The 25945-nt window shown below is 45.1% G+C and overlaps 1 protein-coding gene across 4 annotated transcripts in view; it reads left to right on the forward strand.

The window, feature by feature from the left end:
* Positions 1 to 20574, forward strand: part of mao (monoamine oxidase) — a 29189-nt gene extending 8615 nt beyond the window's left edge. The window contains exons 2-16 of one of the 4 annotated variants that reach the window (XR_013937557.1): positions 4330 to 4424; positions 4655 to 4792; positions 13324 to 13428; positions 13994 to 14085; positions 14197 to 14338; positions 16724 to 16876; positions 17978 to 18137; positions 18261 to 18357; positions 18472 to 18525; positions 18763 to 18820; positions 19001 to 19098; positions 19313 to 19424; positions 19623 to 19685; positions 19915 to 20434; positions 20467 to 20574. Coding sequence is in view for 1 of the 4 variants with exons in the window: in XM_080535837.1 (XP_080391963.1) it covers positions 4330 to 4424; positions 4655 to 4792; positions 13324 to 13428; positions 13994 to 14085; positions 14197 to 14338; positions 16724 to 16876; positions 17978 to 18137; positions 18261 to 18357; positions 18472 to 18525; positions 18763 to 18820; positions 19001 to 19098; positions 19313 to 19424; positions 19623 to 19685; positions 19915 to 20073 (1526 nt within the window). In the remaining 3 variants the exon portion in view is untranslated. Of the gene's footprint in view, positions 1 to 4329; positions 4425 to 4654; positions 4793 to 13323; positions 13429 to 13993; positions 14086 to 14196; positions 14339 to 16723; positions 16877 to 17977; positions 18138 to 18260; positions 18358 to 18471; positions 18526 to 18762; positions 18821 to 19000; positions 19099 to 19312; positions 19425 to 19622; positions 19686 to 19914 lie in introns of all 4 variants that reach the window. The other 3 variants (XR_013937558.1, XR_013937559.1, XM_080535837.1) reach the window with 3 other exon arrangements.
* Positions 20575 to 25945: the final 5371 nt, after the last annotated feature.

Here is a 25945-nt window from a genome sequence, read left to right on the forward strand (position 1 = left end):
GGGAGGGTGTGTGTGTGTGTGCGTGCGCATGTGAATAGGTGGGGTATTATAACACATGGTGTGTTGTGTAGAAATACTAGGATGACTACTTGGATGTTTACTTCTGTGTCTTGGAGCAGAAGGAGGGATGCTTGTATACACAGGAAGCTTTTAGTACAGTCTACCTTCCTGTCAGTACTTGATTATGGCGACATTATCTATATGCATGCACGCTGCCTCAACCACCTTGAAACAGCTTGACACTGTCTATCATTCAACACTTCGTTTTATTACTGGTGATCATTCTAGAACACATCATTATAATCTATATATCATGCAGTATGCTGGCCATCCCTGGCTGCTAGGGGAACACAGCTTTGGCTCCTGTATGTTTATAAACCGATATTCCAAAAGCTACTTAGCTACCTGACATCCCTCGTTACATCCCTCATGCGTTCTAGTCATCACCAAACAAGATCTCAGGACAGGTTAGTTGTTGAGGTCCCTCGAGTCCGAACTGAGCTGGGGAAACTGCTTTTAGTTACTGTGCCGGTAGAGCTTGGAATGGGGTTCAAGAGACTCTCAAATTGGATGCCTTACTCTCTTTGGGCAAGTTCCAAAAGATATGATGAGTGAAGTTGAGGTCGAGGTCTGTGCATGTTTTTAAGGATGTTGCCATAATGTTTATTAGTTGTAATGGGTGAATGTTATGATGTTTTTGTATTGATTTTATATTGATGTGTGATGTCCACCTGAAAAACCCTGATTTGGAGTCCTCACCTCTTCCTTTGTTACTGGTAGCTTACAGAAATTTGATGATGCTGGAGTTATGTGTTTTTTTAAGCATTATATATTATGAAGATGCAGACAGTGGCAGATGAAATGGGAGTCTGGATTTCTCTATCCACAAACATTACAGAGAAAGAGCAAGACAATTAGGTCAACTACAGCCCCAAGGTGCTGAGCTGGAGAGTAGACGTGGGGAGAGAGGAGGAGCAGATAAGGAGGGAGATCAAGACAGAGAGAGACACACACACACACACATTACAATAAACAGGAGACAGAGACAGAGAAACAGAAACTTAGAGAGAGAGATAGAGCAGAGACAATAAAAAAGAAAGAAGAGAGAGAGAGAGAGACAGGAGTGTATGTGCGCGAGAGAGAGAGAGGGAAGTCGATATCTTCATTCTCTTATAGTAGGCCTTTGATCTTCCAAGGTTTTCCTTCAGAGCTTCCCTGACCTTTTCCTCAATGGAAATCCCTTTAGGGACATTCTCCATTTCTGACTTCAGCCATTTGTACAGCCCCTGTTGCTTTTCATATCTTAGGCTTAGCCCCAGACCACACTCCTGCTCTACTCCTAACCCAGCTCCAGCCCCAGCCCAAGAATCATAATTTATCCCCCCAAGTTACCTCACATTTTCAGGCACATTTTAAAGAGTTATGTAAGGTTTCTCAAACCATTGTATCCCAAAGTAATTTTCTTGTATTCTTGGTCAACACTGAATATACAGTGTCTTCCTCTTAGCCTCCTCTATTAACGTGGGGTTGTGTGCTTATTGTCAATGTTTAGCTGTGCATTTCATTTTTCTTTTGTCATCACACACTCAGTGTTGCCACTTCCTTTACAGAAGAAGAGATGACTCTCTCCACATGGAATCAATCAACAAAGGAATGCTCAGAGTGAATCCTTTGAAGTTACAAACACTTTATTTAATATCAACCTGCACTCTCTGATGAGAGGAATATTGCACTGATTGGGTTTCTGATGAAAGCAGTACTCTAATGTGAATCTTTTTGGGGGGTGTTGGTGTACAACAACAAAGGGAAACAGTCAAAGCTGGTCTTTGTTTTGGATAATTGAGCGTCTGATCTTTGAAAAAGGCATACCTAATAGCATCAATTTAGTAACAAAAATATATACGTATATATCGGTTGGACTCTTGTGTCTCTTGGCTGTATACTCTCCAGACTGTGCATAGCGGGGTGGGGGTGTTTCTGCAAGGATGAAGGTTCGGTAATACATGACAAAGTATGTCTAAACTAATATAAACCCTGGTAGGCTCCCAAGCTTAGAGGGAGGGATGGAGAGGTGGAGAGGTGGGATGGGGGCCATGAAAACATTTGTACAGATGTGAGCTTCTGTTAACATAATGCAGCACAGACTGTCTTTCTCTCTCTCCTTCTTTCCCTCCCTCCCTCTCCCTGGCCCTCTCTCTCTCTCTCCCTCTCTTCCTCCCTCCCTCTCCCTGGCCCTCTCTTTCTCCCTTCCTCCCTCTCCCTGGCCCTCTCTCTCTCTCTCCCTCTCCCTCCCCTCCACTGTATATCAGTTTTCCCCCTCACTGTATATCTGGGGGGGGGGGATTTCTGAGAAGGCAAGGTGGGCCATCATGTACGCATGTATCATTCACTTCAGTGTACAATAAAGGTGTGTAACAACTCAAAACTTTAGTTCCCTCTCCCTCTCCCTCACCCTCTCTCTCTCTTACTCTCCCCCCACTGGCCCTCCCTCTCTCGGCCTCTCACACAAATTAGCCTCGCAACAGGAGGGGATGTAATAAACTGGTTTATCATTCAGTGCACAAATACCAACTCCACTGTGTCATGTGTTTATTTGGAAGGAGTACACACACCACTTTGTACACAGTTTTGCATGAGAGGCTTCATGCAGTATTTACACAACCCGCTGTAAGTTCCAATGAACAACATTTTCCAGGAATGCCTTGTCTCGTACGTGCGTGTGCGTGTGCGTGTGCGTGTGCGTGTGCGTGTGCCTGTGCCTGTGCCTGTGCCTGTGCCTGTGCCTGTGCCTGTGCCTGTGCCTGTGTGTTTGTGTTTGTGTTTGTGTTTGTGCGTGCATGTGTACAGTACATGCATTTTGAAGCTTTCTGAATGGAGGTTGGCATTGGAACACTAATCTATCTGTGGACTCACTAATCAGCCGTCTATCTGTGGACTCAATCAATCAATAAGTCATAAGTCACCAGGGTTCAATGAAGTATCAGTGTCCACCTCATGTCCACCCAGGCTGTATATAGTGCAGCTAGGACATTCCAACCTCATTCAACATTGACAAACAAAACAAACCAACAGAGTTGGGAGTTGAATGGTGGGAACAGTCTTCTAGAGTACGTGTCGACCGCATGTTCTTTCATATCTGCATTTATGACTTGAGGCCAGGTCTTAGTTGCAAATGAGACTGGTCACATGACTCTAGAGAGTCACTTCCTGTCTTTGTGTGAGGATGTGAAAGCACATCTCACATGATTTGCAGGTCACCTAGTGGGTGCGTGTGTGTGTTTGGTGTGCGTATGTGTGTGTGTTTATGTTTGTGTGTGTGTGTGTGTGTGTGTGTGTGTGTGTGTGTGTGTGTGTATGTATGTGTGTGTGAGCCTGTGTGTGTACATCCCACTAACTTGTCCCTTTCCCGTCTTGCTTCATCCACTCCCCCTCACAGATCAGACTTGCTAGTTTTAAGCAATCACTAGTTGCCATCTAGTTTCTACCAAATTGCCTACACACTTCTCAATATCCTCTTTGTTCTGCAGAGAGATGGAGGGAATAAGGTCAGAAGGGAGAGAACAACCATCTGGACTGAGATGCCAAACCGCTCGCTCTCAGACTCCCGTGGTTAAACAGAAAGACTCCTCTCAGAGACTTGTATTGTAACATGAGCATGCTCTATTAAACTGAGTATACTCTATTTGACAGTACTCTATTTGTTGAGTGTAATGATGGAAACATACTGAGTAGGAGGCTCCTGTGGTGTTGTACCTGATACGTTGAAGTCAGAGAGTAATGCTCAGCTGGATGTCTCAGTTCAAAGCCACGCTCAGTCAATAGAGAAACAGGGAAGGAGGGGGAGTTTCCTGGAAGCACAGATAAAGAAAAGACCCTCAGCATGTTGTCTGTGTTTCCTCCTATCAATGTTCTTCCACTCAGCCAGGAGTTGGCCCCCTGCCATACATATCACACCCAGACCCAGTCCCAGACCCAGGACTCTGGCTTGGGTTCCCATACAAATATCAACATAATCAGCAGTTGTGTTAATACACATGTTTCTCTCTCTCTCTCTCTTTCTTTCTTTCTCTCCCTCTCTCTCTTTCTTTCTTTCTTTCTCTCCGTCTCTCTCTCTCTTTCTCGCTCTCTCTCTGTCTCTCTCTTTCTTTCTTTCTTTCTTTCTCTCCGTCTCTCTCTCTCTTTCTCACTCTCTCTCTGTCTCTCTCTCTTTCTTTCTTTCTCCCTCTCTCTCTCTCTCCCTCTCTCTCTCTCTCTCTCTCTCTCTCTCTCTGTCTTTCTCTCCCTCCCTCTCTCTCTCTCTCTCTCTCTTTCTTCCTCTCTCTCTGATAGGGTTAAGTGCAGCTAAGCTGTTGAAGGAGAGTGGGCTGAATCCTGTGGTTCTGGAAGCCAGAAATCGGGTTGGTGGACGGACCTTTACTGTACGGGTAAGACCTCCACCTGACCAGGAGTCCGGTCCCAAGCATTTCAGTTGTCATGAGATTCTCCAGAGCCAAGAATGTCCACCCCACTGAACCAGGAGGCTTATTGGATGGTCTGAGAGCATGTTAGATGAAAACATGCTACGATGAATGATTTAAATAGTATCTGTTTAACAGTGTTCTTGTATGTATATGTTTTTGATGTCCCCTTTTCTCTTTACCTCTCTTTTGTCCAGAATAAAGAGACTACGTATGTGGACCTGGGCGGGGCCTATATCGGGCCCACTCAGAACCGCATTTTCCGATTGGCCAAAGAGTATGGAATCCAAACCTACAAGGTCAACGAGGAGGAGAGCCTGGTGCACTATGTCAAGGTGAGAGAGTGTATGAGTGACTATGGTTTGTGGTGGGGGTTGGGGTGGAGAATCAACACCAAACAGTCCAGGATGGAAGAAGAGCATAGTTGGTCGGCCAGTTGTCATGCAAATAATCGCTCACAACGGAGACACAACTGTAACACATGACAGAGCCAGAATTACCTTGTGGTCGACTGCAGTTGCTATTACTGAATAACTAATTAATACATCCAACATTTTTACTAGCCTACCTCCTCCCCTCTCCCGCTTCTAGCGGTTACCTAGCGGGAGCTTTAAAGGGATGGCGCATTCCTTGAGGGACAGAACGTGCACATCTATCTCTCCCTCAAAATATGAAACCCTTTGAAAGATAGACGGATTATTGTAGCGAAAAACTGTTGTTAATAATAATAATAATAATTATTATTATTATTATTAATAATAATAATTATTATTATTATTATTTGTATTTTAATGTAGATATACTTTATCTAATAGCATGCGTGTAAAATAACAATAATAATAATAATAATAATTAGATAAAGTAATAAATCAATTAGATAAAGTATATCTACATTAAAATACAAATCCACATTAATCAATGTATCTATATCACGGTCATCCTTGTGTAACCAAGTAACTGCCAGTAACCACGCAACCGTCACAGCCCTATAGTTGACGTAATACTTGACATGTGTGTTCTGTACTGGGCTTGAAGGTCTGCTCACACTGTGGCCCTACCAGACCAGTATGTGCCCTGTCTGTCCTAGACCCACTTACTACAGCACACGGCGACATGTGTTTCCCTGAAACGCTCTGGCCTTGGGCGTTTGTTCTGGTCAGTATTGACCGCTTCCAACAGATAACGCTACTTCCTGCTCTGGCTTTCTCATGCTCTAATGCCCAGGAAGTTCCTTTCTGTTTCATGACCTGTTTGGTCATGCTTGAAAGGTCAGATATGGTTAACCATGACCCCCATGCCTAATCTTACCCTTACCTTTACCTATCTGACTCTACGTTGAGAACCAACATCTCATGTACTTATCAGACTATACTAGTAGTTCTGTTCGCTCTAGCATGGCCATCTAGGGAGTACTCTTGATGACGTACTCACATGGTGTCCCTAGCCTAGCCCCTCCCCAACATTAGAGACGGGCGCTAGCTCCTGGAGATTCTAATCTCCGCCTGGAGGAGTTCTCTAATGTGGTTTCCCCTCCTCTGAGTGGCTAAGATGAGAGGGAGTCGGAGAGGTTGAAGCCGCCCCCCCCCCCGTCCCCCCCCCCTTTCTCTCTTCCCCTCTTCACTTCCCCGCCTACCATATTAGGGCAGCCGCACCACTGCCCTTACCACACGCATGCTGCTCCTCCTTATTAGATCAGCGCTCAAGTCTCGCCCATATACCCTCGCCAACCTGCTCTCCATACTGTAAATCACTGGCCTCCCTGAACTAGTTACTGTGGCAGTCCTCTTCCTGGTTCCCTGCCTCTCATCTCCATGTGGCAATCATACAGTACACTGAAACCCTTACATACTTTACTGCATACATTGACATTGTGCATGCACTACACACACACACACACACACACTTAATTTGAATTTTCCACCCCCAGCTTGGTAGTGTTTTGTAATCCAGGCAGGTTTAAAGAGAACAAATGTCATATAAAGCACTTAGCAGCACAGCAGCATGTTGAATCTAATGGATACATGATGAGAATACTGACAGTTTGGCAACTCTTTCCCTGTTGGAGTCAGGGAAAGTGTTGCCAAACACTGTCAGTATTCTCAGAGTACACCTTCTTAAGTGCTTTCGGGGTTTGCTTGTGAGAAATCATGGACGGAGCTATCTAGAGTATCGTTAAGACAAGGTGCCCCATAGGAACACTAGGCATGTTATTCAATGTTGAGTTCTAAACTCTAAACTCTCTCTAGAGTTCTATTCTTCAAATATAAGAACCTGAAAACATGACGATTGGCTCTAAAATGACTTCCTTTAATAATACATTACTGTAATACTGGGCTTTAGTTCACATGTACTAAACACACAGTAGCCTATCAGCTACATGGACACCCTCACGGACACCCCCCACCCCCCACGCGCACACACACACACACACACACACACACACACACACACACACACACACACACACAACAGTCATAAGTGGATGAGACATGTTTACAATGCAGCGGAGTGTTCATGTGGATGATGTCAGAGGGTTCTGTGACTCTTTGACCTATAGTAGAACAACCCTCTGGCACACCAGCTTACCCTGCTCTACTGGGCATGCCCAGATCGGCTACAGGCCAAGGCTTGGGTCTCAGGTCTGGTAGAGATGGTTGCTTCTGATTGACTGCAGTGCAGGGTAGTGGACATCAGTGCGCTTGCCTGGGCCTCTAACTCAAACCCATTCAGTACGCAGCCTATCGAGAGGGTTCAGCGCTCTAGTCATGATACCCTCTTGTTCTAACACTGTACTGTTATTGACATGACCTATTTCAGCAGACAAGTGCTTGGAGGAGACAAAAATGTGTTTGAGCTATTTGAGCAGTTGCAAAAATGTATCTGTGTGTGTCTGTGAGACAGTGTGTGTCTGTGTTTGCGTTTGCTCATACCCTTATCTGCTCTAACTATTTCTGTTTGGGTGCAAGTGAGGTTAACCACCCATATAAAAGTGCACTGGCAGTGTCCAGTTCATGCCTCACATGACAGTGTGAGTTATGGTAGGTGGTTATCTCAGCTGTCATATGCAGCCTTGCCCAGGCCCTGGATCCTTTCGTAAACGCCAGAGCAGGGGAGCCCTTGACTGAGTGTGTCTCCCTAGCTACTATCTCTCTGAGATCCTCTCCATGTGCCACACACACACATACACTTTCTTCCCTCATAGCTTCCTGGCGGTTTCCATGGCAGCATGCCTCATCAAAAGTATCAGCGTCTCTGTGTGTGTGTGTGTGTGTGTGTGTGTGTGTGTGTGCACTGCTGCCACTACACCCAGGGCCGGTCCTAGGCATAGGCGAACTAGGCGGTCGCCTAGGGCGCCAAATGCCTGGGGGGCGCCAAATCCCCCCCCCCCCCCCCCCCCCCAAAAAAAAAAAATCTCTGTCTCTATGAATTTCATGTCTCTATGAAAATGTATGTCTCAGCCTACTGTCTATTTTTGTCTTGAAACCATTGTTGTCCATATTTTTACTGTTGAATGTGTGGGTGGTGATGAGGCAGTACTGGTGGCTTAATGTGGTGGTGGCGCCCCTAAACATTTTAGCGGGGGCATAAAATCATACTCTCGCCTAGGGCACCTAAATGCCTAGGACCGGCCCTGACTACACCAATGCAACCCCACAGATTCTCTGTTACCTCAGTTCTGTACTAGGGGTGGGCATCAATGATCGACGATCGATAATTGATCGATAAGGATCTTGGTCGATCACAAAATATTTTGCTCGATAATCGTTAATATATATATATTTTTTAAAATTAATAATAATAATAATGGAAATTAGTTTGTCCACGTGTCACCAGATTGCGTTCGTCTCTCACCCCTGAACATGTTAACATGATCATCTTTCTGAACAAGAACCAGTAGGCCTGCCGCCTACAGTCTCTCGCTGGAGTTTAAATTTAAGTTAAGCTGGACGCTCTTAAGGACACTAACGTTTTCAGTCATCCTCCTATTTGTGAGTAACTGTTTTTTTACTGCTCCTATGGTGAGTTACTTATTTTCTATATTTTTATTTATAACGTAAAATGTTTTTATTTATTTTTTTATTTAGTTTTTCAGATGTTATCCCTTTTTTCACCCAATTTGGTATCCAATTGAACCCAACCTATTATCCAATTATCCCCTGCCTATTGCGTAGGATCCGCCGCACGACCCCGTGGCCGGCAGCCCCAGAGGAGATCGCCAGGCAGACTAGCTGACTGGCTCCTCGAGCCCGACACCGTTACTCCAGCACCAGACGGGGGCGGTGTTGCGCGACGGATCCTTGTCCGGAAATAGTCCTATACCCCCCTTTGGGAGCGGCCGCTCAATATGCCGCTCCCTGTGTGCCCCGGCCATATCCGGGTCTGGCGAGACCGGGATTCGATCCCAGTCCCCGGTGGGCAGCTTGCACTAGTGGCTAATGCTTAGACCGCTGCGCCACCGAATGTTTACCGAATGTAAAATGTGTTTTTAAGTTAAACAATTTAAGCTACTCACTGCCTTGTTTAAGAGGATTGTTATCTGACTGTAGTGTCTAGTTTGAATGTGAATGAATGAATGTGTGCAATAGCAACACAAATAAAGTTTTTTCCCCAAGGGAAAAAAAAAACTTTTTTTTTTTATGAATTTTTTTTATCGTTAATTCTTGCGATTATCGAAAAAGAAATTGTTATCGTTTGCCCAGCCCTATTCTGTACTGAGGCTGTGTCGTCATGAATAGGTTCCATCTAGCTTGGGGACACTACTGCATGTACAGTGCAGTACATAACCGTATCGCTTTTCTATTTGAAACATATACCCTCTCCATTGACCTATGGCACATAACATAACAACAGATCTCACAAGCACAAGCTATATATTTGGGCATGGTCTGACCTACACTTCGGAAGGGCTATATTTAGTGTTTCTCTTTGATGGGAGTTTTTATTTTTTTGTAATGATGATCTTTATGAGGAAAAGGGTGTATTATAAACACATTAGAGAGAAAGAGAGATGAGTACAAACACAACTGCAGACTACAGTGATCAGTGATTCATGTTGATATATGTGTGGAAGCCCTCAGTCACCCTCCTTCCCATACTCAGAGAGAGAGAGAGAGACTGTCTGGCTTGCAGGGGTATGAATGATAGCTTTTGATTTCGCTGCCTTGGGTTCCTTCATCAGAGTACTACCAGCCTTCTGCAGATGGAATAATCTGATTATTGGAGTTGTTGTTCATTGTCACTTACTATCCTGAGTATAAGTAGCTTTGGATTATAAGGTTTTGAGCCAAAGGTTATTCAAATGAAATAGGGGTCTTTAGTGCCGAGAGGAAGACCACTGCTCGTAAGCATCCTTATACCAGTCCCAAAAAATCGTTCATTGAATTAGGACCTTTGGACTGCCCTGCACTGAGATTGCACTTAATGTGTACCTAGAGTATTGGACTGTCCTGGCAGTTAACTCTGCCTCATTGCTACTACACTGGACAGCAGCCAATTAGTTAACCAATAAGGGTCCACACATTTTGCCAAGCCATTGTATAATTAGGGTTAGCATCCAACCAAGCCCCGTGGCTAATCAGCTTTCCTACAGCAGGCACTAATTTAAAGGGCTGGTTTCCAGGCCTGGTTTCAAACTGCCCTCCCCAACGGCCACCCCCTTCTACCTCAGCACTAGATTTAATAATGACAAATTGCTTTGGCAACTTTTGAAAAAAAGCTTATCTGAGAAATTTGCTATCGGACATAATAAAAAATCGGAGAAATAGCTCAAGGCTTTGATGTTGTTCCGTCATTAATCAGATAGATCATAATGCGTTTGACAGTTCGACCTGTTACTCCAGTTTAAAATGCAATAAACTGTTCAACACTGTTAATGTTGGTTATTTGCTCAGTGGCATGATGGAGCCAAACACAGAAGCGTGGTTTCCCTAATAGAATATGTAATTAATATGAGTCAACTAATTATTAGACCAGACTTGAGACATCCCATGGTGGGGTGACCAGCGGTGACCGGCGGTCATATTGTCATATCAGGTGACCGGCGGTCATATTGTGAACCATAGAATGTTTGTTAGTTGATGTCTACTGCATCGTCTCTCAGAGTCTTCTGCACATGAAACCATGACGAAATATGCATACAGTTCACCATATTGGTTGGATTCTGGAAAATCCCATAGATCCTGTATCTTTCTGCTTATTGTAAATCTGTAGTCTCCCTTTCTGAGGTTAATTTGCTGTTCAGTGGTGATGTCACAACAGATAATGCCATGGTTCCTCCTCTCCTCTCCTCTCCTCTCCTTTCCTTTCCTTTCCTCTCCTCTCCTCTCCTCTCCTCTCCTCTCCTCTCCTCTCCTCTCCTCTCCTCTCCTCTCCTCTCCTCTCCTCTCCTCTCCTTTCCTCACTGTGCATTCACTTCACTTCCATCACCATGGAGACAGACCTGTTGCTCCAGAGCGTTGGGCAATCCTGAGCTCTGCGGCTAATGCATCCTCAGACACTCAGTTTGTCCCTCTTCTCTCCCTGTCTCTCTGTGTCAGTTTTTGCAGTATCACGCTGCCTTGTTGAAGACAATTACAGATGTACTCGTGTGTGTGTGTATCATCTTCTGCAGAGTCACTAAATGGTCTTAATGTACACTGTAGCCCCCTGCCCTCTCGATCAGTCAGTTTAGAGGGTCCTGTGTTTGTGCATGACCCCCCTGTAGGCCTTTGTGTGAGGCTGGGGTAGAGTAGAGTAGTGCACGCCGTGTCTCCCACCTCCTCTGGGGACAGAGTGACAGAGTGAGCATGTGCACACACCTGACGTCAAGGACGTTTAATAAGCCTCACCTTGTCATTAAGTCATTAGCGGCTGGTGGTTTATAGGAGTATGATGTTTAATGGACCTTCACACAAACCCATTCACCTGGCAAGCCGAGTGTTCTGGAGCAGTTACACAAGCGCAACCTGTTCCCGCACACACACACACACACACACACACACACACACACACAGGCATGCACACTCATGCATGCACACACACACACACACACACACACACACACACACACACACACAAACAAGGGTTCTCTTACTCAATGGCTCAGACTCAGAGATTACATACATTTGCATGACATCCTCTGTCATTATGATGTCCAGGAGGTGGCCTATTGTAACCTTGATCCCTATCCTACCACCACGTTTATAAGCCTCTCGTTACTGCAGTTGTGAGATGGTGTGAGCGTGACATTTAAAGTGAATGAGGTACTGTAGACTTGGCTCAGTTGGTAGAGCATGGCACTAACAGTGCTTAGGTTCTGGGTTCGATTCCCCCATATTTCAATAGCTAAATGGCGTATATACTATAACAATGTTATCGGCTCTGCTGGATGTGAAATCAGCTGCTATCTCTGATCTGTCGTTAAACATTCTCTCTCGATCAGGCAGGGATTGCCTACGTGCTCTCTTGCGGAAAGGTCATAAACCTCATAAAGAGATTCACCCTGACGAAGCACTTTCAGCGGTCACCTCTGATCTGTGCTGTGGGAGTCTATGGACGTCATACTATGTGAACACAGTTGAACTGGGAATTGTGCCTGGGCGGCGTAGCTCACTAACGGCCAAGCTCCACCATGGCCATCGAGCGTTGTGTCAGCGTTGCGTCTAATGTGCGTTGCGTCCGAAATTGGGATCAAATGCATTGTAATCAATGAAAGGTGCTCCACCTGCTGCGTTGCGTCAGCGTTGCGTTGCGTCAGCGTTGCGTCCGATGGCTGCGTCCAAAGTAGACATTCAAAAAAGTTTGATTTTTGACGGTGGACGCAGACGTCACAATGAGACCAATTGTACCACGTGGTACCACGGACAGCTCCAAGTACGACATTCAGCTCTATGTCAATACAACCCAACTTGTGTCCTCAATTAGTTTATTAAAACCTCTAGCAGATGTGGATAAATTAAGCTATACGTACCCATAATTGATGAAAGAGATGTTGTAAGAGAATGTAGGTGCTCTCCTGATCCAGAAATTCCCGCTATGAACGTCTCTGTTAATAACCTCGCGCTTCGCGGGCTCCTCGCGCTCGGTGGAGCATATGACAGTATGACAATTCATACTTGACTGGGGTCACACTTTATTCCCTTATATATGATCCACAGCTGCTCAAACTATCAACTGCAACTCTGTTGATATGTAACTAGATTTATGGTTAAGGATAGGGTTAGATTTAAGGTTAGGGCAAGGTTTAGGATTAGTGGTTAGTTAGTTGAAATGTTGTTGACAGTTAGTTGAACATCTACTGAACTAGCAACTATCTATTTGGGAATATGTAGATAAAATATTACCCTGATTGGAAAATGTTTTGTATGATGTTGTTATTGTTGTGGACATATTGCAGTCAAGGGTGAAATTACTCCCGTATACAAAAAATGCCAGTGGAGCTAGAGTAGAACGTTGACGTTGACGCAACGTTGACGCAACGCAGCAGGTGGAGCTTGGACAATGGGAAGTTGACGCAACGCCGATGGCGAGTTGACGCAACGCAGCAGGTGGAGCTTGGCCGTAAGGCGCATGCCATGTGATTGCAGGGTCCCTGGTTCGATTCTGCATCCCTCCTCTCTCTCACCCATCCTTCCTGTCAATCTCTACTGTCTCTATCCCAATAAAAAAATAAAGCAGAAATGCCCAAAGAACATCTACATTTTTTATTACGTTTTTTAATTAGAAGAAAGAAAATGTGCTGTGCTGATCACACTAGATTCAGCAGAAGACCTGAACAAGTCACACAAACACAATGTCAGCACACAGGATGATGACCATGATGATGTTGTTGATGATGATGATGAAGATGATGATGATGTCTAACCCTGCCTTGCTGTGTGTTCTACAGGGGAAGTCCTACCCATTCAAGGGCTCCTTCCCGCCCATGTGGAACCCCTTTGCCCTGATGGACTACAACAACCTGTTTAGGAAGTTGGATGAGATGGGCTCTGAGGTAAGGCCAGTGTCTCTCTCTCTGTCCAGAAGTGCAGCAGTGTTCATTTTGGCTTTTTAGTCACTTAGTCTTTAGTCTTCAGACGAAGATGCACACATCTAGTCACACCCAGTCACTTCCATCCTTCTTAGTTCCAGCCCAGTTCCAGTTGACGAAAACTGAAAACATACAGAGGATGAAACAGAGAGTCATGAATAGGCAGTACTCAAGTTGTTAAAAGAAAATCAGGGGGGATGGTGGATTTTATCATATGAGGACAATTTTTGCATCCCCACAGCGTCAGTGACTTCAGTGTCAGTGACTTGGTAAAAATGCCATTGCACAGTATTTTACTCAATATGCGCAAAAATAAATTTTGAAATAGCAGGAATTTGAGTTGAGTGCTTTGAGTTGCATTCATGTACGAAAGGCGCTATATAAATAAAGTTTCACTTCACTTCACTAATACCACGTTCATTGATAAAATGACATAAGGGATGGAAAGGGGGGATGGCAGTTTTAGAACTCGAGTGCTGTGAATAGGGAACCAACCTCTCGCTCTAGCCATTCTGTTTCTATGTTCCAGATCCCTAGAGAGGCTCCGTGGAGAGCTCCCCATGCTGAGGAGTGGGATAAGATGACCATGAAGCAGCTCTTTGACCAACTCTGTTGGACCAGGTAAAGTGTAAACACTCACATTTTTCTGTATGACTAGGTTGGGTACTATACACGTCTACAAGACTTAATATGAATTCATTAATCTGCGCCCCGTCCCCTAATCTTTTCCAGTTCCACTCGGCGGTTTGCCACGCTGTTCGTGAACGTGAATGTGACCTCTGAACCTCATGAGGTGTCAGCTCTCTGGTTCCTCTGGTACATCAAGCAGTGTGGAGGAACCATGAGGATCTTCTCTACCACCAACGGAGGACAGGTACACTGTCTCTCTTTGTCTGTCTGTGTGTCTGTCTGTGTGTCTGTCTCTCTTTGTCTGTCTGTCTGTCTCTCTTTGTCTGTCTGTGTGTCTGTATGTCTGTCTCTCTTTGTCTGTCTGTGTGTCTGTCTGTCTCTCTTTGTCTGTGTGTCTGTCTGTCTGTCTGTCTCTCTTTGTCTGTCTGTCTGTCTGTCTTTGTCTGTCTGTGTGTCTGTCTGTTTGTCTGTCTGTCTGTCTTTGTCTGTCTGTGTGTCTGTCTGTCTCTCTTTGTCTGTCTGTGTGTCTGTCTGTTTGTCTGTCTGTGTGTCTGTCTGTCTGTCTCTCTTTGTCTGTCTGTCTGTCTGTCTTTGTCTGTCTGTCTGTCTGTCTGTCTGTCTCTCTTTGTCTGTCTGTGTGTCTGTCTGTCTCTCTTTGTCTGTCTGTGTGTTTGTCTGTCTCTCTTTGTCTGTCTGTGTGTCTGTCTGTCTGTCTCTCTTTGTCTGTCTGTCTGTCTGTCTTTGTCTGTCTGTCTGTCTCTCTTTGTCTGTCTGTCTCTCTTTGTCTGTCTGTCTGTCTGTCTGTCTCTCTTTGTCTGTCTGTTTGTCTGTCTCGCTCTCTTTGTCTGTCTGTCTGTCTCTCTTTTGTCTGTCTGTGTGTCTGTCTGTCTGTCTGTGTGTCTGTCTGTCTCTCTTTGTCTGTCTGTCTGTCTGTCTGTCTCTCTTTGTCTGTCTGTGTGTCTGTCTCTCTCTCTTTGTCTGTCTCTCTGTCTCTATTTGTATGTCTGTCTGTCTGTCTGTCTGCCTGTCTGTCTGTCTGTCTATCTCTTTTTGCCTGCCTGCCTGCCTGTCTGTCTGTCTGTCTGTCTGTCTCTCTCTCTTTGTCTGTCTGTCTTGTCTGTCTCTCTCTCTCTTTGTCTGTCTGTCTCTCTTTGTCTGCCTGCCTGTCTGTTTCTCTATCCGTCTCTGTTTCTCTGTCTTGCCTTAGATTCCCCCACATTCCCTCTGCATAATTATTTCCTCCACAAAGGCTGGCTCTGGGCAGTGAGGGCCAGCCGTTCTTCTGGTTTACTTTGGAACGCTGAGTGGTCCCGTTTCCTAGGTTACAGAAGAAGGTTTAGGGGTAATTAGGGGATGTTGTTGAGAGTTCTAAAACATTTCCTGATTGAACTCCGCCTCCTCAAACTACTACGTGTGAACGATACTGAGAGGTTCTCCACTGTGACGTTTGGTCCAAAATTGCTGGGTTTTTAAAACTGGGTCAAAATGTATTTAAATGAATTCCCTATTCCAAAAACCTTTGCTATCTGTTCAACTCCAACTTACTATGTCCTTGAGAACAACCATCGTTCTGTGCTCCATTTCAGAGTATTGAAGTTTAACATGAACCAATTAATTTAGTTTCTTCATGCCATTGTGAATCTTTTACCATTTGTACCATAGGCTGGCAGTTATATTTGGCCCGATGTCCCAGTCTAATGCACTCAATGTGTTTGTGATCAGGGTGAGCTTAGGGATGTTTACTGTAACCTGATGGAAAAGATCACTGTCAGTTTAGCTCTGTGTAAAATGACCTTTCCAATACCTCCTCTCACTCTCCATCCATCCATCTCCCCCTCCTGTTACCAGCTGGGACGTAGGAAGGGGGGGTGCGGGGCCAAAGTGTTCACCTTACTCCATCTCGCATTACGCTGCTCTCTCTCACTATAATTCACATCGGTGCCTGCTAGGTATTAGAGCAGATTTGGATGAGTTGGGATTGATATACCAACAAATATATCCAACAGTCTGGTGATCATAGCTGTGTGTAGGCCTGTGTAGGCCTTTTTATTGCAATTTACCCGATTGTTTTATGCTTTTCACTCACACTAACCACTACGTTACTGTCCCGTCAAAAGTCACCAGAATTGCTTGTTTAACAAGTGACAACATTAGGCAGCGCCCCCTCACGAAATGTACTTCCTACGTCCCTGGCTTCCAGAGCGCTAGGGTTTCTCACTACACAGCAGTCTTGCTCTGGATTTATTTATCCATTCTATTCTATTGTCATTTTCACTTTATCATTTTACTCCATTTTGGCCGCAACTGTTTGACTGTCGTGAGAAAGAAGAGAGGGCCACTGTTCACAGTTCCAATTCAAACAAATAGTTTACCTCAGAATCATCAATCATCTGACTCTGGAGTGCTGAGTCTGTCCTAGAATGAGGCCAACGTGTTCTTTGGAAGGCAGAAGGGAGCAGCGAAGCTATTCTCTCATTGGGTGTAACTCAGTCTCCTAAATCTGCTTCTCATGTTAGTGGGAATAACAAACATTGGGCTAACATTGCACAATGTTTGGTTTGTGCAGAACTGTCTCTTAACCCCATGAGTCCTTACCCCCTGACCCCCTGCTCTCTCATGCCCCCTACAGGAGAGGAAGTTTGTGGGTGGCTCCAGCCAAATCAGTGAGTGTATGGCCAAGGAGCTGGGCGAGCAGCGTGTCAAGATGGAGTCACCGGTCTGTAGGATCGACCAGTCCGGGGACATGGTTGTGGTCGAAACGCTCAACAGGGAAACATACAATGTGAGTGACCACCATCTCACCATCACTGCGAAACACCAGCTAATACTGACCGTCGACTACCGTGGGGAAATCAAGTTCCTCCAGAATGAGAGCAGAATGGGGGTCGGAAACAATTGTGTGGCAACAGCTAATATTTACTGTTGGTGACCCTCATGGATTCAGCACACACTTCTGTCTCTCTAATTTTAGGTTGTTCCCATGCTGCCATCTAGAGGTTGTCTGGTGACTCTGCATCACACCTCGTAAGCTCCATGTAAGGCCAGGGCCTGCTTTCTAGAAGTTCTAGAACACGTAAAGAATTCAACCGTAGAACACAGAGTTGTCGCTGAGCTAGTGTGTGTGTGTGTGTGTGTGTGTGTGTGTGTGTGTGTGTGTGTGTGTGTGTGTTCTGTAAGCCAAGGGGGATTGTTATCAGTAAGCTGGTCCTCATCTCTCTACCCTGGCCGCATCCTCTTTCTCTGCTAAAGCCCATTAACCCTGTCCTAGAGCTGCTTAGCCCAGAGGAGGGGCCATGAAGCCTTGTCTCCAAGTACACACAAAACACTGGGATAGTCAGCACAGCCTCAGGGACCCACCGTTCCCTCTCCCAATCAACCCCTAACCCTGGACACTTATTTTTCTTTCTTTTTTTAAATTTGTTTTTCAGATTTTATCCCTTTTTCACCCAATTTGGTATCCAATTGCACCCAACCTAGTATCCAATTATCCCCTGCCTATTGCGTAGGATCCGCCGCACGACCCCGTGGCCGGCAGCCTCAGAGGAGATAGCCAGGCAGACTAGCTGTCTGGCTCCTCGAGCCCATTCCGGCACCCCGCGGGGCGGTGTTGCGCGACGGATCCTTGTCCGGAAATAGTCCTATACCCCCCTTGGGAGTGGCCGCTCAATATGCCGCTCCCTGTGGGCCCCGGCCATATCCGGATCTGGCGAGACCGGGATTCGATCCCAGTCCCCGGTGGGCAGCTTGCACTAGAGGCTAATGCTTAGACCGCTGCGTCACCCCGGGGCTCCCCTGGACACTTCTTAATGGACACTTGCAGATCTGAAAATCAAAATCGGGGCATAATGATCAACCTCACCGTTGTGTTTTTTCTTCCTCGCAGGCCAAATATGTGATCGTGGCTACCCCGCCTGTTATGAACCTGAAGATGCACTTTAACCCTGAGCTGCCCCCTCTCAGGAACCAGCTCATCACCCGCGTGCCCATGGGCTGTGTCATCAAGTGCATGGTCTACTACAAGGAGAACTTCTGGAGGAAGAAGGGTAAGGATGAGCGGAGGGAGGGAGGGAGGGAGGAGAAGAAGTTGAACGTTTACTGTGACCCCCCCCCAGACACAGCTGTCACTGATAGGAGTGCCTTTAAGTGGAATTGTGCATGTGTCTCAGGGTTGTGTGGCACGATGGTGATCGAGGAGGAAGGGGCCCCCATTGGCCTGACTCTGGATGACACAAAGCCTGATGGGACTATACCCGCCATTATGGGGTAAATCTAGGGCTCTGGGTTTCCTAAAGCGCTATAGACTTCCACATAGAGCATGAGCAACTGGAGTTCACGTGGTGGGTTTTAACTGTTGTTCCGCTTGTTTCTCTTTTTCAGATTCATCCTTGCCAGCAAGTGCAGGAAACTATCAGGACTGACCAAAGAAGAGAGGTAAATTCTCGTTTTGCGTTCCGTGGTAGTTCCTTTGATCCGGAGAGAGGGTGCGATCCTGACCCTGAGCTCCAGTCCTCTCCCCTCACCCCCACAACCCAACCCATGAGTATAACAAGCTAAAAAAAAGATATGTTACTCGTGCTCTGCGTGGACGATGCAGGGTTTTAGAATAATATCACAGTAAGAGTGCATCCTTCTAAACCTCTAATCCCCGCCTGGTTCTGGCCTCCTCAGGAAGTGGAAGATCTGTGAGATCTACTCCAAGGTGCTGGAGGCAGAAGAAGCTCTGCATGTGAGTGCTGTTTAACCACATACCTGCCATAGGTTTGATGTAGCTGCACATTGATGGATCAACGGCATTGATTTTTTTACACTCTCTCTTTTTTCTCTCTCTCTCTCTCTCTTTTCTCTCTCTCTCTCTCTCTCTCTCTCTCTCTCTCTCTCTCTCTCTCTCTCTCTCTCTCTCTCTCAGCCTGTTCACTATGAGGAGAAGAACTGGTGTGAGGAGGAATATTCTGGGGGCTGCTACACCGCCTACTTCCCCCCAGGTATCCTCACCCAGTATGGCAAGTAAGTGTCACACACGCACGCACGCACACACACACACACACACACACACACACACACACACACACACACACACACACACACACACACATACACATACACATACACATACACATACACATACACATACACATACACATACACATACACACACACACACAATGTGTTCATTTCCTATACCATGTCCACTGACATCTCCCCCCCCTCTGTGCTGTAGGGTCCTGAGAGAGCCGATCGGCAGGCTGTACTTTGCCGGGACAGAGACGGCCACAGAGTGGAGTGGCTACATGGAGGGAGCCGTGCAGGCTGGCGAGAGAGCAGCCAGAGAGGTGAGGGGGGGTCACAGTAAACTTTCACAGCATTTAATCCCAACTCAGCCACATGTATGTATGCAGTCCTAATTCAATCTAGGGGATCCCCAGAAATGTAGCACAGTGCTTATGAAACTATATCCACACCCCCAAGATGTCTGTTTCCCCAGCCTCTCCATGTGTCCTCTGTGTGAAGTGATCCTCCATGTGTTTCAGATCCTGTGTGCAATGGGCAAAATCCACAAAGATCAGATCTGGAAAACGGAGCCTCAGTCTTTGGTAAGACAAAAAACATCTAGATTGACAGTATGTTACCAATAAAAGGCTAACATGAAGTCACAGCCAGAACAAGTGAACTCCCCCACTGCTTCTAGCACAGATCTCACTGTGTGAATCTCATATGAATGAAATGGAATGAATGAAAATATACAACATAACGTAAGAGAAGACTAAGACACACCTTCCCCCTTTTTCTACCTTCCCCCCCATTCCCCCCCCTCCCCAACAGGAAGTTCCGGCCCTACCGTTCATCACCACCTTCTGGGAGCGGAACCTTCCGTCAGTGGGCGGGTTCCTCAAGTTTATGGGCGTTTCCTCCCTCCTGTCTGTTGCCACGGCAGCTGGCCTGCTGGCCTATAAGAAGGGGCTCCTCCCCTCCCGGAGTTAAACATAAGCCCCTCCCACACCCTCCTCATCCTCCTCTCCTGCCTCTCTAGAAGATAGATCTCAGATGACACCCTAATCCCGTTCGCCGTAGGAGCCCTACAGTGTTGCACTACCGTAGTGTGGGAATAAGGTGTCAGAACATAACACAGCCTGTTTTGTTCATTCTAGCCCATTCTGTTAAAGGCTGTTCAGCTCACTCACTGCTCAACTGTACTACCACCCTATCATTGTCTTAGACACCATCAACCTCCCTGCTCTCATGCAACGGTTAACAACTGTTAGTATGTTGTTTATGCTAACGTTAGTTATGTATAGACACCTCAGAGTTAGGGGTGGATGATTTGAGGGGATCTGTGGTGAAGGTGATGAGAGAGAGAGAGAGAGAGAGAGAGAGAGAGAGAGAGAGAGAGAGAGAGAGAGAGAGAGAGAGAGAGAGAGAGAGAGAGAGAGAGAGAGGCTCTCTGGAGTCAAAGAGGGTTGTGTCAACAAAACCAAAATGAGATTCAGATTTTCAAACAAATGAAGGAACAAAAAAATCAATTATTCAGAAAGAAAAACATTGCTTGCCCAATGACCATTTTCATTCCATAAATTGCCAATACATTCACAAATCTTTGTTGACTTTGACAACGGTTATATCTTTTCGTGTGTGTGTGTGTGTGTGTGTGTGTGTGTGCGCGTGTGCGTGTGCGTGTGCGTGTGCGTGTGCGTGTGCGTGTGCGTGTTTATTACCTCTGCTGATTTTAGGTGCTGATTTCATATGGCTTAGTAGCTGTAACCAGCTCTAAGATAAAGTCATAACAGAATACCTGTCTAATAGCGAAATGAATCGTGAAGAAATGATAAGCAGAAACCTGTATCTAGAGGTGTTTTCTCTATCAAGCTGCTGTGTGTATGGTTATGGTATTCTTTGTAAAGCAAGCAGAAGCATTTGAATGTATATTTTATCCAGATCATGTAGTTTGTTGTTGTTGTTTTAATTGTAGTCTAATCAATATATTTTAAATATGCATTTAATTTTCATTGACTCTCATGGCTCATAAACGTATTCAATGTATATACTACTGTGTGTTTACATGACAACTAAAGCTCACTATTACAGGGATTAGTTTCAGGGTCTTATATTTGAAGAATAGAACTCTAACTATAACAAGCGCATTGAGCGTCAGGGCCTAGTGTTCCTATGGGACACCTTGTCTTAAAGATGCTCTAGATAGCTCTGTCCATTATTTCACACAAGCAAACCGTGTGTGTGTGTGTGTGTGTGTGTGTGTGGGTGTGGGTGTGTGTGTGTGTGTGTGTGTGCACGTGTACAAGAGACCATGTGGAAAACCTATTATGACTATGAAAAGATGTTCATTGTACACATCTGTTTTCATGCTCTCATTGCTAAACAGTATGTTGATTATGCTACTAGAGCAGTTTATAGTTTTTTCTTCAGATATACTACTTCACGACTACAAATGTATTCAGCATAAAATCCTCTGCATAGTTTTAATCAAGCAAAAAAGTATTTGTTGGAAGGAAAGGATATCCTCAGAACATCTAAGTGAATGCATAGATAAAACACATACTGTACAGTAGATCGTCTAGTTCAAGGACTTAACAAGAGAGTGAACATGTAAGCCTGTCTGTGTCGAGGCGCACTATACTGTAGGTACATCGGGTGGATCATGGTGTTGTCAATCCAAAGACACGTGCGTCGTGACTGTCGTCTGTGGTGCCTTAATGGAAGTTGTGATGTTTGTCATTTCTCAAGTGCCTGTGTGATTATGACACTCTCCCCTCCACCCCCTCTCGATGTCCCCTGTCTGCACTGGAGATGGGAGATGAAAGAGTCGTTCTTACATTCTGGCCATGCTAGAAAGGAAGGAAATGTTGTGCTTTCTAATCCAATCCTAATAACTAACCCTACTCCTCATGAGTCTTGGCCAGTGAGACTTCTGTATTTACTCTGGCATATTGTTGTCCTAACAATATGCCAGAGTGCTTTTCGTAACTCAGCTCTTCAACTCTTTTGGATATGTTGATTTGACCAGTACAAGACATATCCACCTGTAGCCAATACAAAGCCGTATCCACAAATATTAACTAGTATATTGAAGTGATATGTGATGTGTTGTTTTATTCATTTGAATTCTTTCATTGTTTGTTTGTGACTCTAAGTCTTGGCCCATGTACTGACTGTTTTCTGGGCTTGAGTTTGTCTCTGACACAAAAGAACAAACAGAAACACAAACATCCTACAATATAAACAGTGTTAAGACAGTGGATGGTAAACTTTGTAAGGCCACCTCCCATCTCCAGTGGAGCTAGATGTTGTGTTAAGTGATTGCTGTGCTCTTCTGCCTGTGCGTGTGGTGCCCAGATGATCTCCCTGTCCTGCTGCTTTGCTTCAACCTCACGTTACTGAACTCTGTAACCCCCAAACCCAAGCTGTGTTTTTGCACTTGATTCACCTCGACCCGCACTCTAGGCTTGCCTGATAAACAAGGATCTGACAACGACGTTGTCGTAACAACGTTCTCCAGTATTCATGCCAAATGATGAGAGTGAACGGAGCTGAACAGAGCCATCATCAGCATCTCTGTTTCCTCTCAGTTAGTTCTGGGTAATCCTTTATGACAGCGTCAGGTTTTCCGATCCTTGTTTAACCGGTCCTAGACCCGGGACTATTCTGTTCCCTCTCTCTCTGGCTGTGTGTATGAGCCGTCCAAACTTCTGCTCCATGTGATTGGGTTCTTTGATGTCTTTGTATAATTCCTCTACAAAGCCGGTGATATAAAAAAAGAAAAAGTGAAATTTACCTCCTACTGGTCTTGGAGTGTTTTTGTATCTTGTCTGTCTCTGTTCCTGTCTCTCTATCAGTGGCGGCTGGCCAATAGAGGGCGCTGGTTGCCGCCCCCACCTTCACTTCCTAGTTGCGAAGTTTTTTTTAAATAAACATTGTTTATTCACAAAATGCGGCTGATATTCTGTCGGCGCCTATCAGCATTCATTAAAAATCCTCCAATACAATAAACATTTTATCTGTGTGTGTGTAAAATTCACTGTTAAAATGCATAGGGGAGGAGTCGGGGCGCCGGTCGAATGCAAGTCTATGGCAGGCCAAATACGTTTGACTTACACGTGAGCTGTAGCAGCGCTCCAATTGGCTGTCTCCTATTTCCCGGCCGGGGCGCATCATATCCGGATGGAGGGGGCGGGATCTCCGCCATAGCCAATTGATCGTCCAGATGGAGGAGGGGGAGGCAACTCCCCATAGCCAATTGTAGACCTCATTACTGTTACGTGACTTTGGCGGCTCACTTTGGAAGTGAAACAATGGAGGCGGCTGCATGTGCTACTGGGAGAAGTGCTTCTGAACTAAAAGACAATTCGGTTGGGTCCAAGCAGAATGTCTACATGTTTTTGTTGGACTTGATATCAGAATATTTGATATTTATACAATTGTTAATGTACATTGTTAGTGCCGCTGCATTTGACATCACAAAGCATCATTTCTTTTAATAGTTTGCTTCTGTACAGTAAATACCAGAGAGATGTTGATTACATTTTCCTAACATGTGATGATCAAAATATGCTACAAAAGTTCACATCTATATATCATGTTGGAGCTTATCTCCTAAAGTACACCGGCGTGTAGTGTAGCCCGATAAAGATATGAGAAGCAATTTTATTTTTCAATGATTTTTATTTTTTATTTTTTAGATGGATTTTGATTAATCATCAAAAGCCTTAACAACTCTGGAAGCCTTGTTTCTGACCTGGTTTGGTGGAGTTGGACAGTGTTGTTTTTCTTTTCTTTTTTGTTTGTTAGTCTAAATGTGTGTGTGTGTGTGTGTGTGTGTGTGTGTGTGTGTGTGTGTGTGTGTGTGCGTGCGCGCGCGCGTGCATGTGTGTGTGTCCTACAGTAATCTGTATCTGTGTGTGTGTGTCCTTCAGTAGTCGGAGTGTGTGTGTGTGTGTGTGTGCACGCGTGCGTCAGTGCGTACGTGTCCTACAGTAGTGTGTGTGTGTGTGTGTGTTACATTTACATTTTTGACATTTAGCAGACACCTTTATCCAACGCGACTTACAACTAATAAATTTAAGGGAAGTAAAAGGAAGGGAATCGTCTATCCATCAATCATCATAAGAAATACTAATCTATGCTAGGACCAGGTGTGTCCTACAGTACACTATATGAGAGAGTGCGTGTGTGTGTGTGTGTTTATAGTAATAGCCCATACCTGTGGCGCCTGCTCGACCTGTTCCTCTCACAGCAGGATAATGGGCCTGTAGTCCAATGCCTTTATGATCACTACACGTCACGACTAGAAGAGATATGTGCATGGTTTTCCTTCTCTCTTTACCTTTCTCTCTCTCTGCCTTTCTCTTTCTCTCTCTCTGCCTCTCTCTCTCTCAGCCTCTCTCTCTCTCTCTCTCAGCCTCTCTCTCTCTCTCTCTCTCTCTCTCTCTCTCTCTCTCTCTCTCTCTCTCTCTCTCTCATGGTAAATATAGTAGAGTAGTCTCCCTCCTCCATGGTTTTCTTTCTCTGTGTGTTTGCATAAGATTTGTAAATATTTGTTCCTTATTTGCCAGCCACATACTTAGCAACCTGTCCGATACATCATAATGTACGTACATTATATTTTTGTTGTGTTTGAAGTGTGCCCTTTAATACAAGTTATATATATATTCTCATGCTAAAATCCAGATTTTAAAGTTGATATTCTTCCCCGTGGAGCATGCCCCCATAACCTGTGCCCCACCCAACATTTTTATCACCAGCCGCCACTGCTCTCTATCTCTCTAATTTAATTAATTAATTTTGCCATTTAGCAGACGCTTTTAATCCAAAGCGATTTACAATTACGAATTACAGGGACATTCCCCCTGGAGTAACTGAGGGCTAAGTGCCTTACTCAAGGGCACACTAGTAGTGGTGTGGTTTTCATGCGGGATTTGAACTCACAACCTTCCGATCACAAGTCCAACTCACTATCGACTAGACCACCACTACCCCCGGCCCAACTTGACCACCCTGGTCGTAGACAGGGCCATGAGGTCAGTGCCTGGAGTCTGGAGAGTTACTGATGAATAAAAAGAAATCATTTACAGAAAATAAATAGCTTAAAATATTGGTTTGGTTGTTTGTCAGCTTGTAACAGCAGATGCTGAATTAAAAAAACAAAAAAACGTATTGAACTGCAATGAAAGTTAATCAAGGGTTAGGGTTATGATGACCTAGCGCTTTGAAATGCTGTGTGAGAGACCGCAAGTTGCAAATGCCAAGATTAATGAGCTACATCTTTCATGTAAGTGTCAAGTGTTCACACAGTGTTTCACAGACACACACTCTCTCTCTCTCTCTCTTTCTTTCTCTCTCTCTCTCTCTCTCTCTCTCTCTCTCTCTCTCTCTCTCTCTCTCTCTCTTTCTCTCTCTACTCTCTCTCTCTCTCTCTCTCTCTCTCTCTCTCTCTCTCTGTAAATGTCAATACAACCAGAGGGCTGGTTAAATTACACACAAATCAATATGAATGTGAATATAATGATGATCACTCCTCTATCTGTCTCAATTACCATGGCCTAGCTAGACAGAGCCTGAGACACACCACTATCTATAATTATGAGTAGATCTCTTCAGACAGGTATAGTAGGTTTTTGTAAAACATGTATGTGATGTATAGGCTGTGTGTACGTGTGTTGTACTGTACATTGACCAGGAGATGAACAATTTGGATTTATTGAACCTGAGAGAGGACCAAGAACAAGGTTGGTTATAGCTCCTCTACCCTCCCAGGGAAGGACTTTGTAACCAGGAGACTGAGACTTTAAGAGTATTTATTTAGTTCTTGTAAGAAGGAGCGATTGTCCGGCCAACGAAATAG

Source organism: Nansenia antarctica (assembly GCF_963989245.1).
Source record: "Nansenia antarctica genome assembly, chromosome: 7".
In the NCBI taxonomy this organism is placed as follows: Eukaryota; Metazoa; Chordata; class Actinopteri; order Argentiniformes; family Microstomatidae; genus Nansenia; species Nansenia antarctica.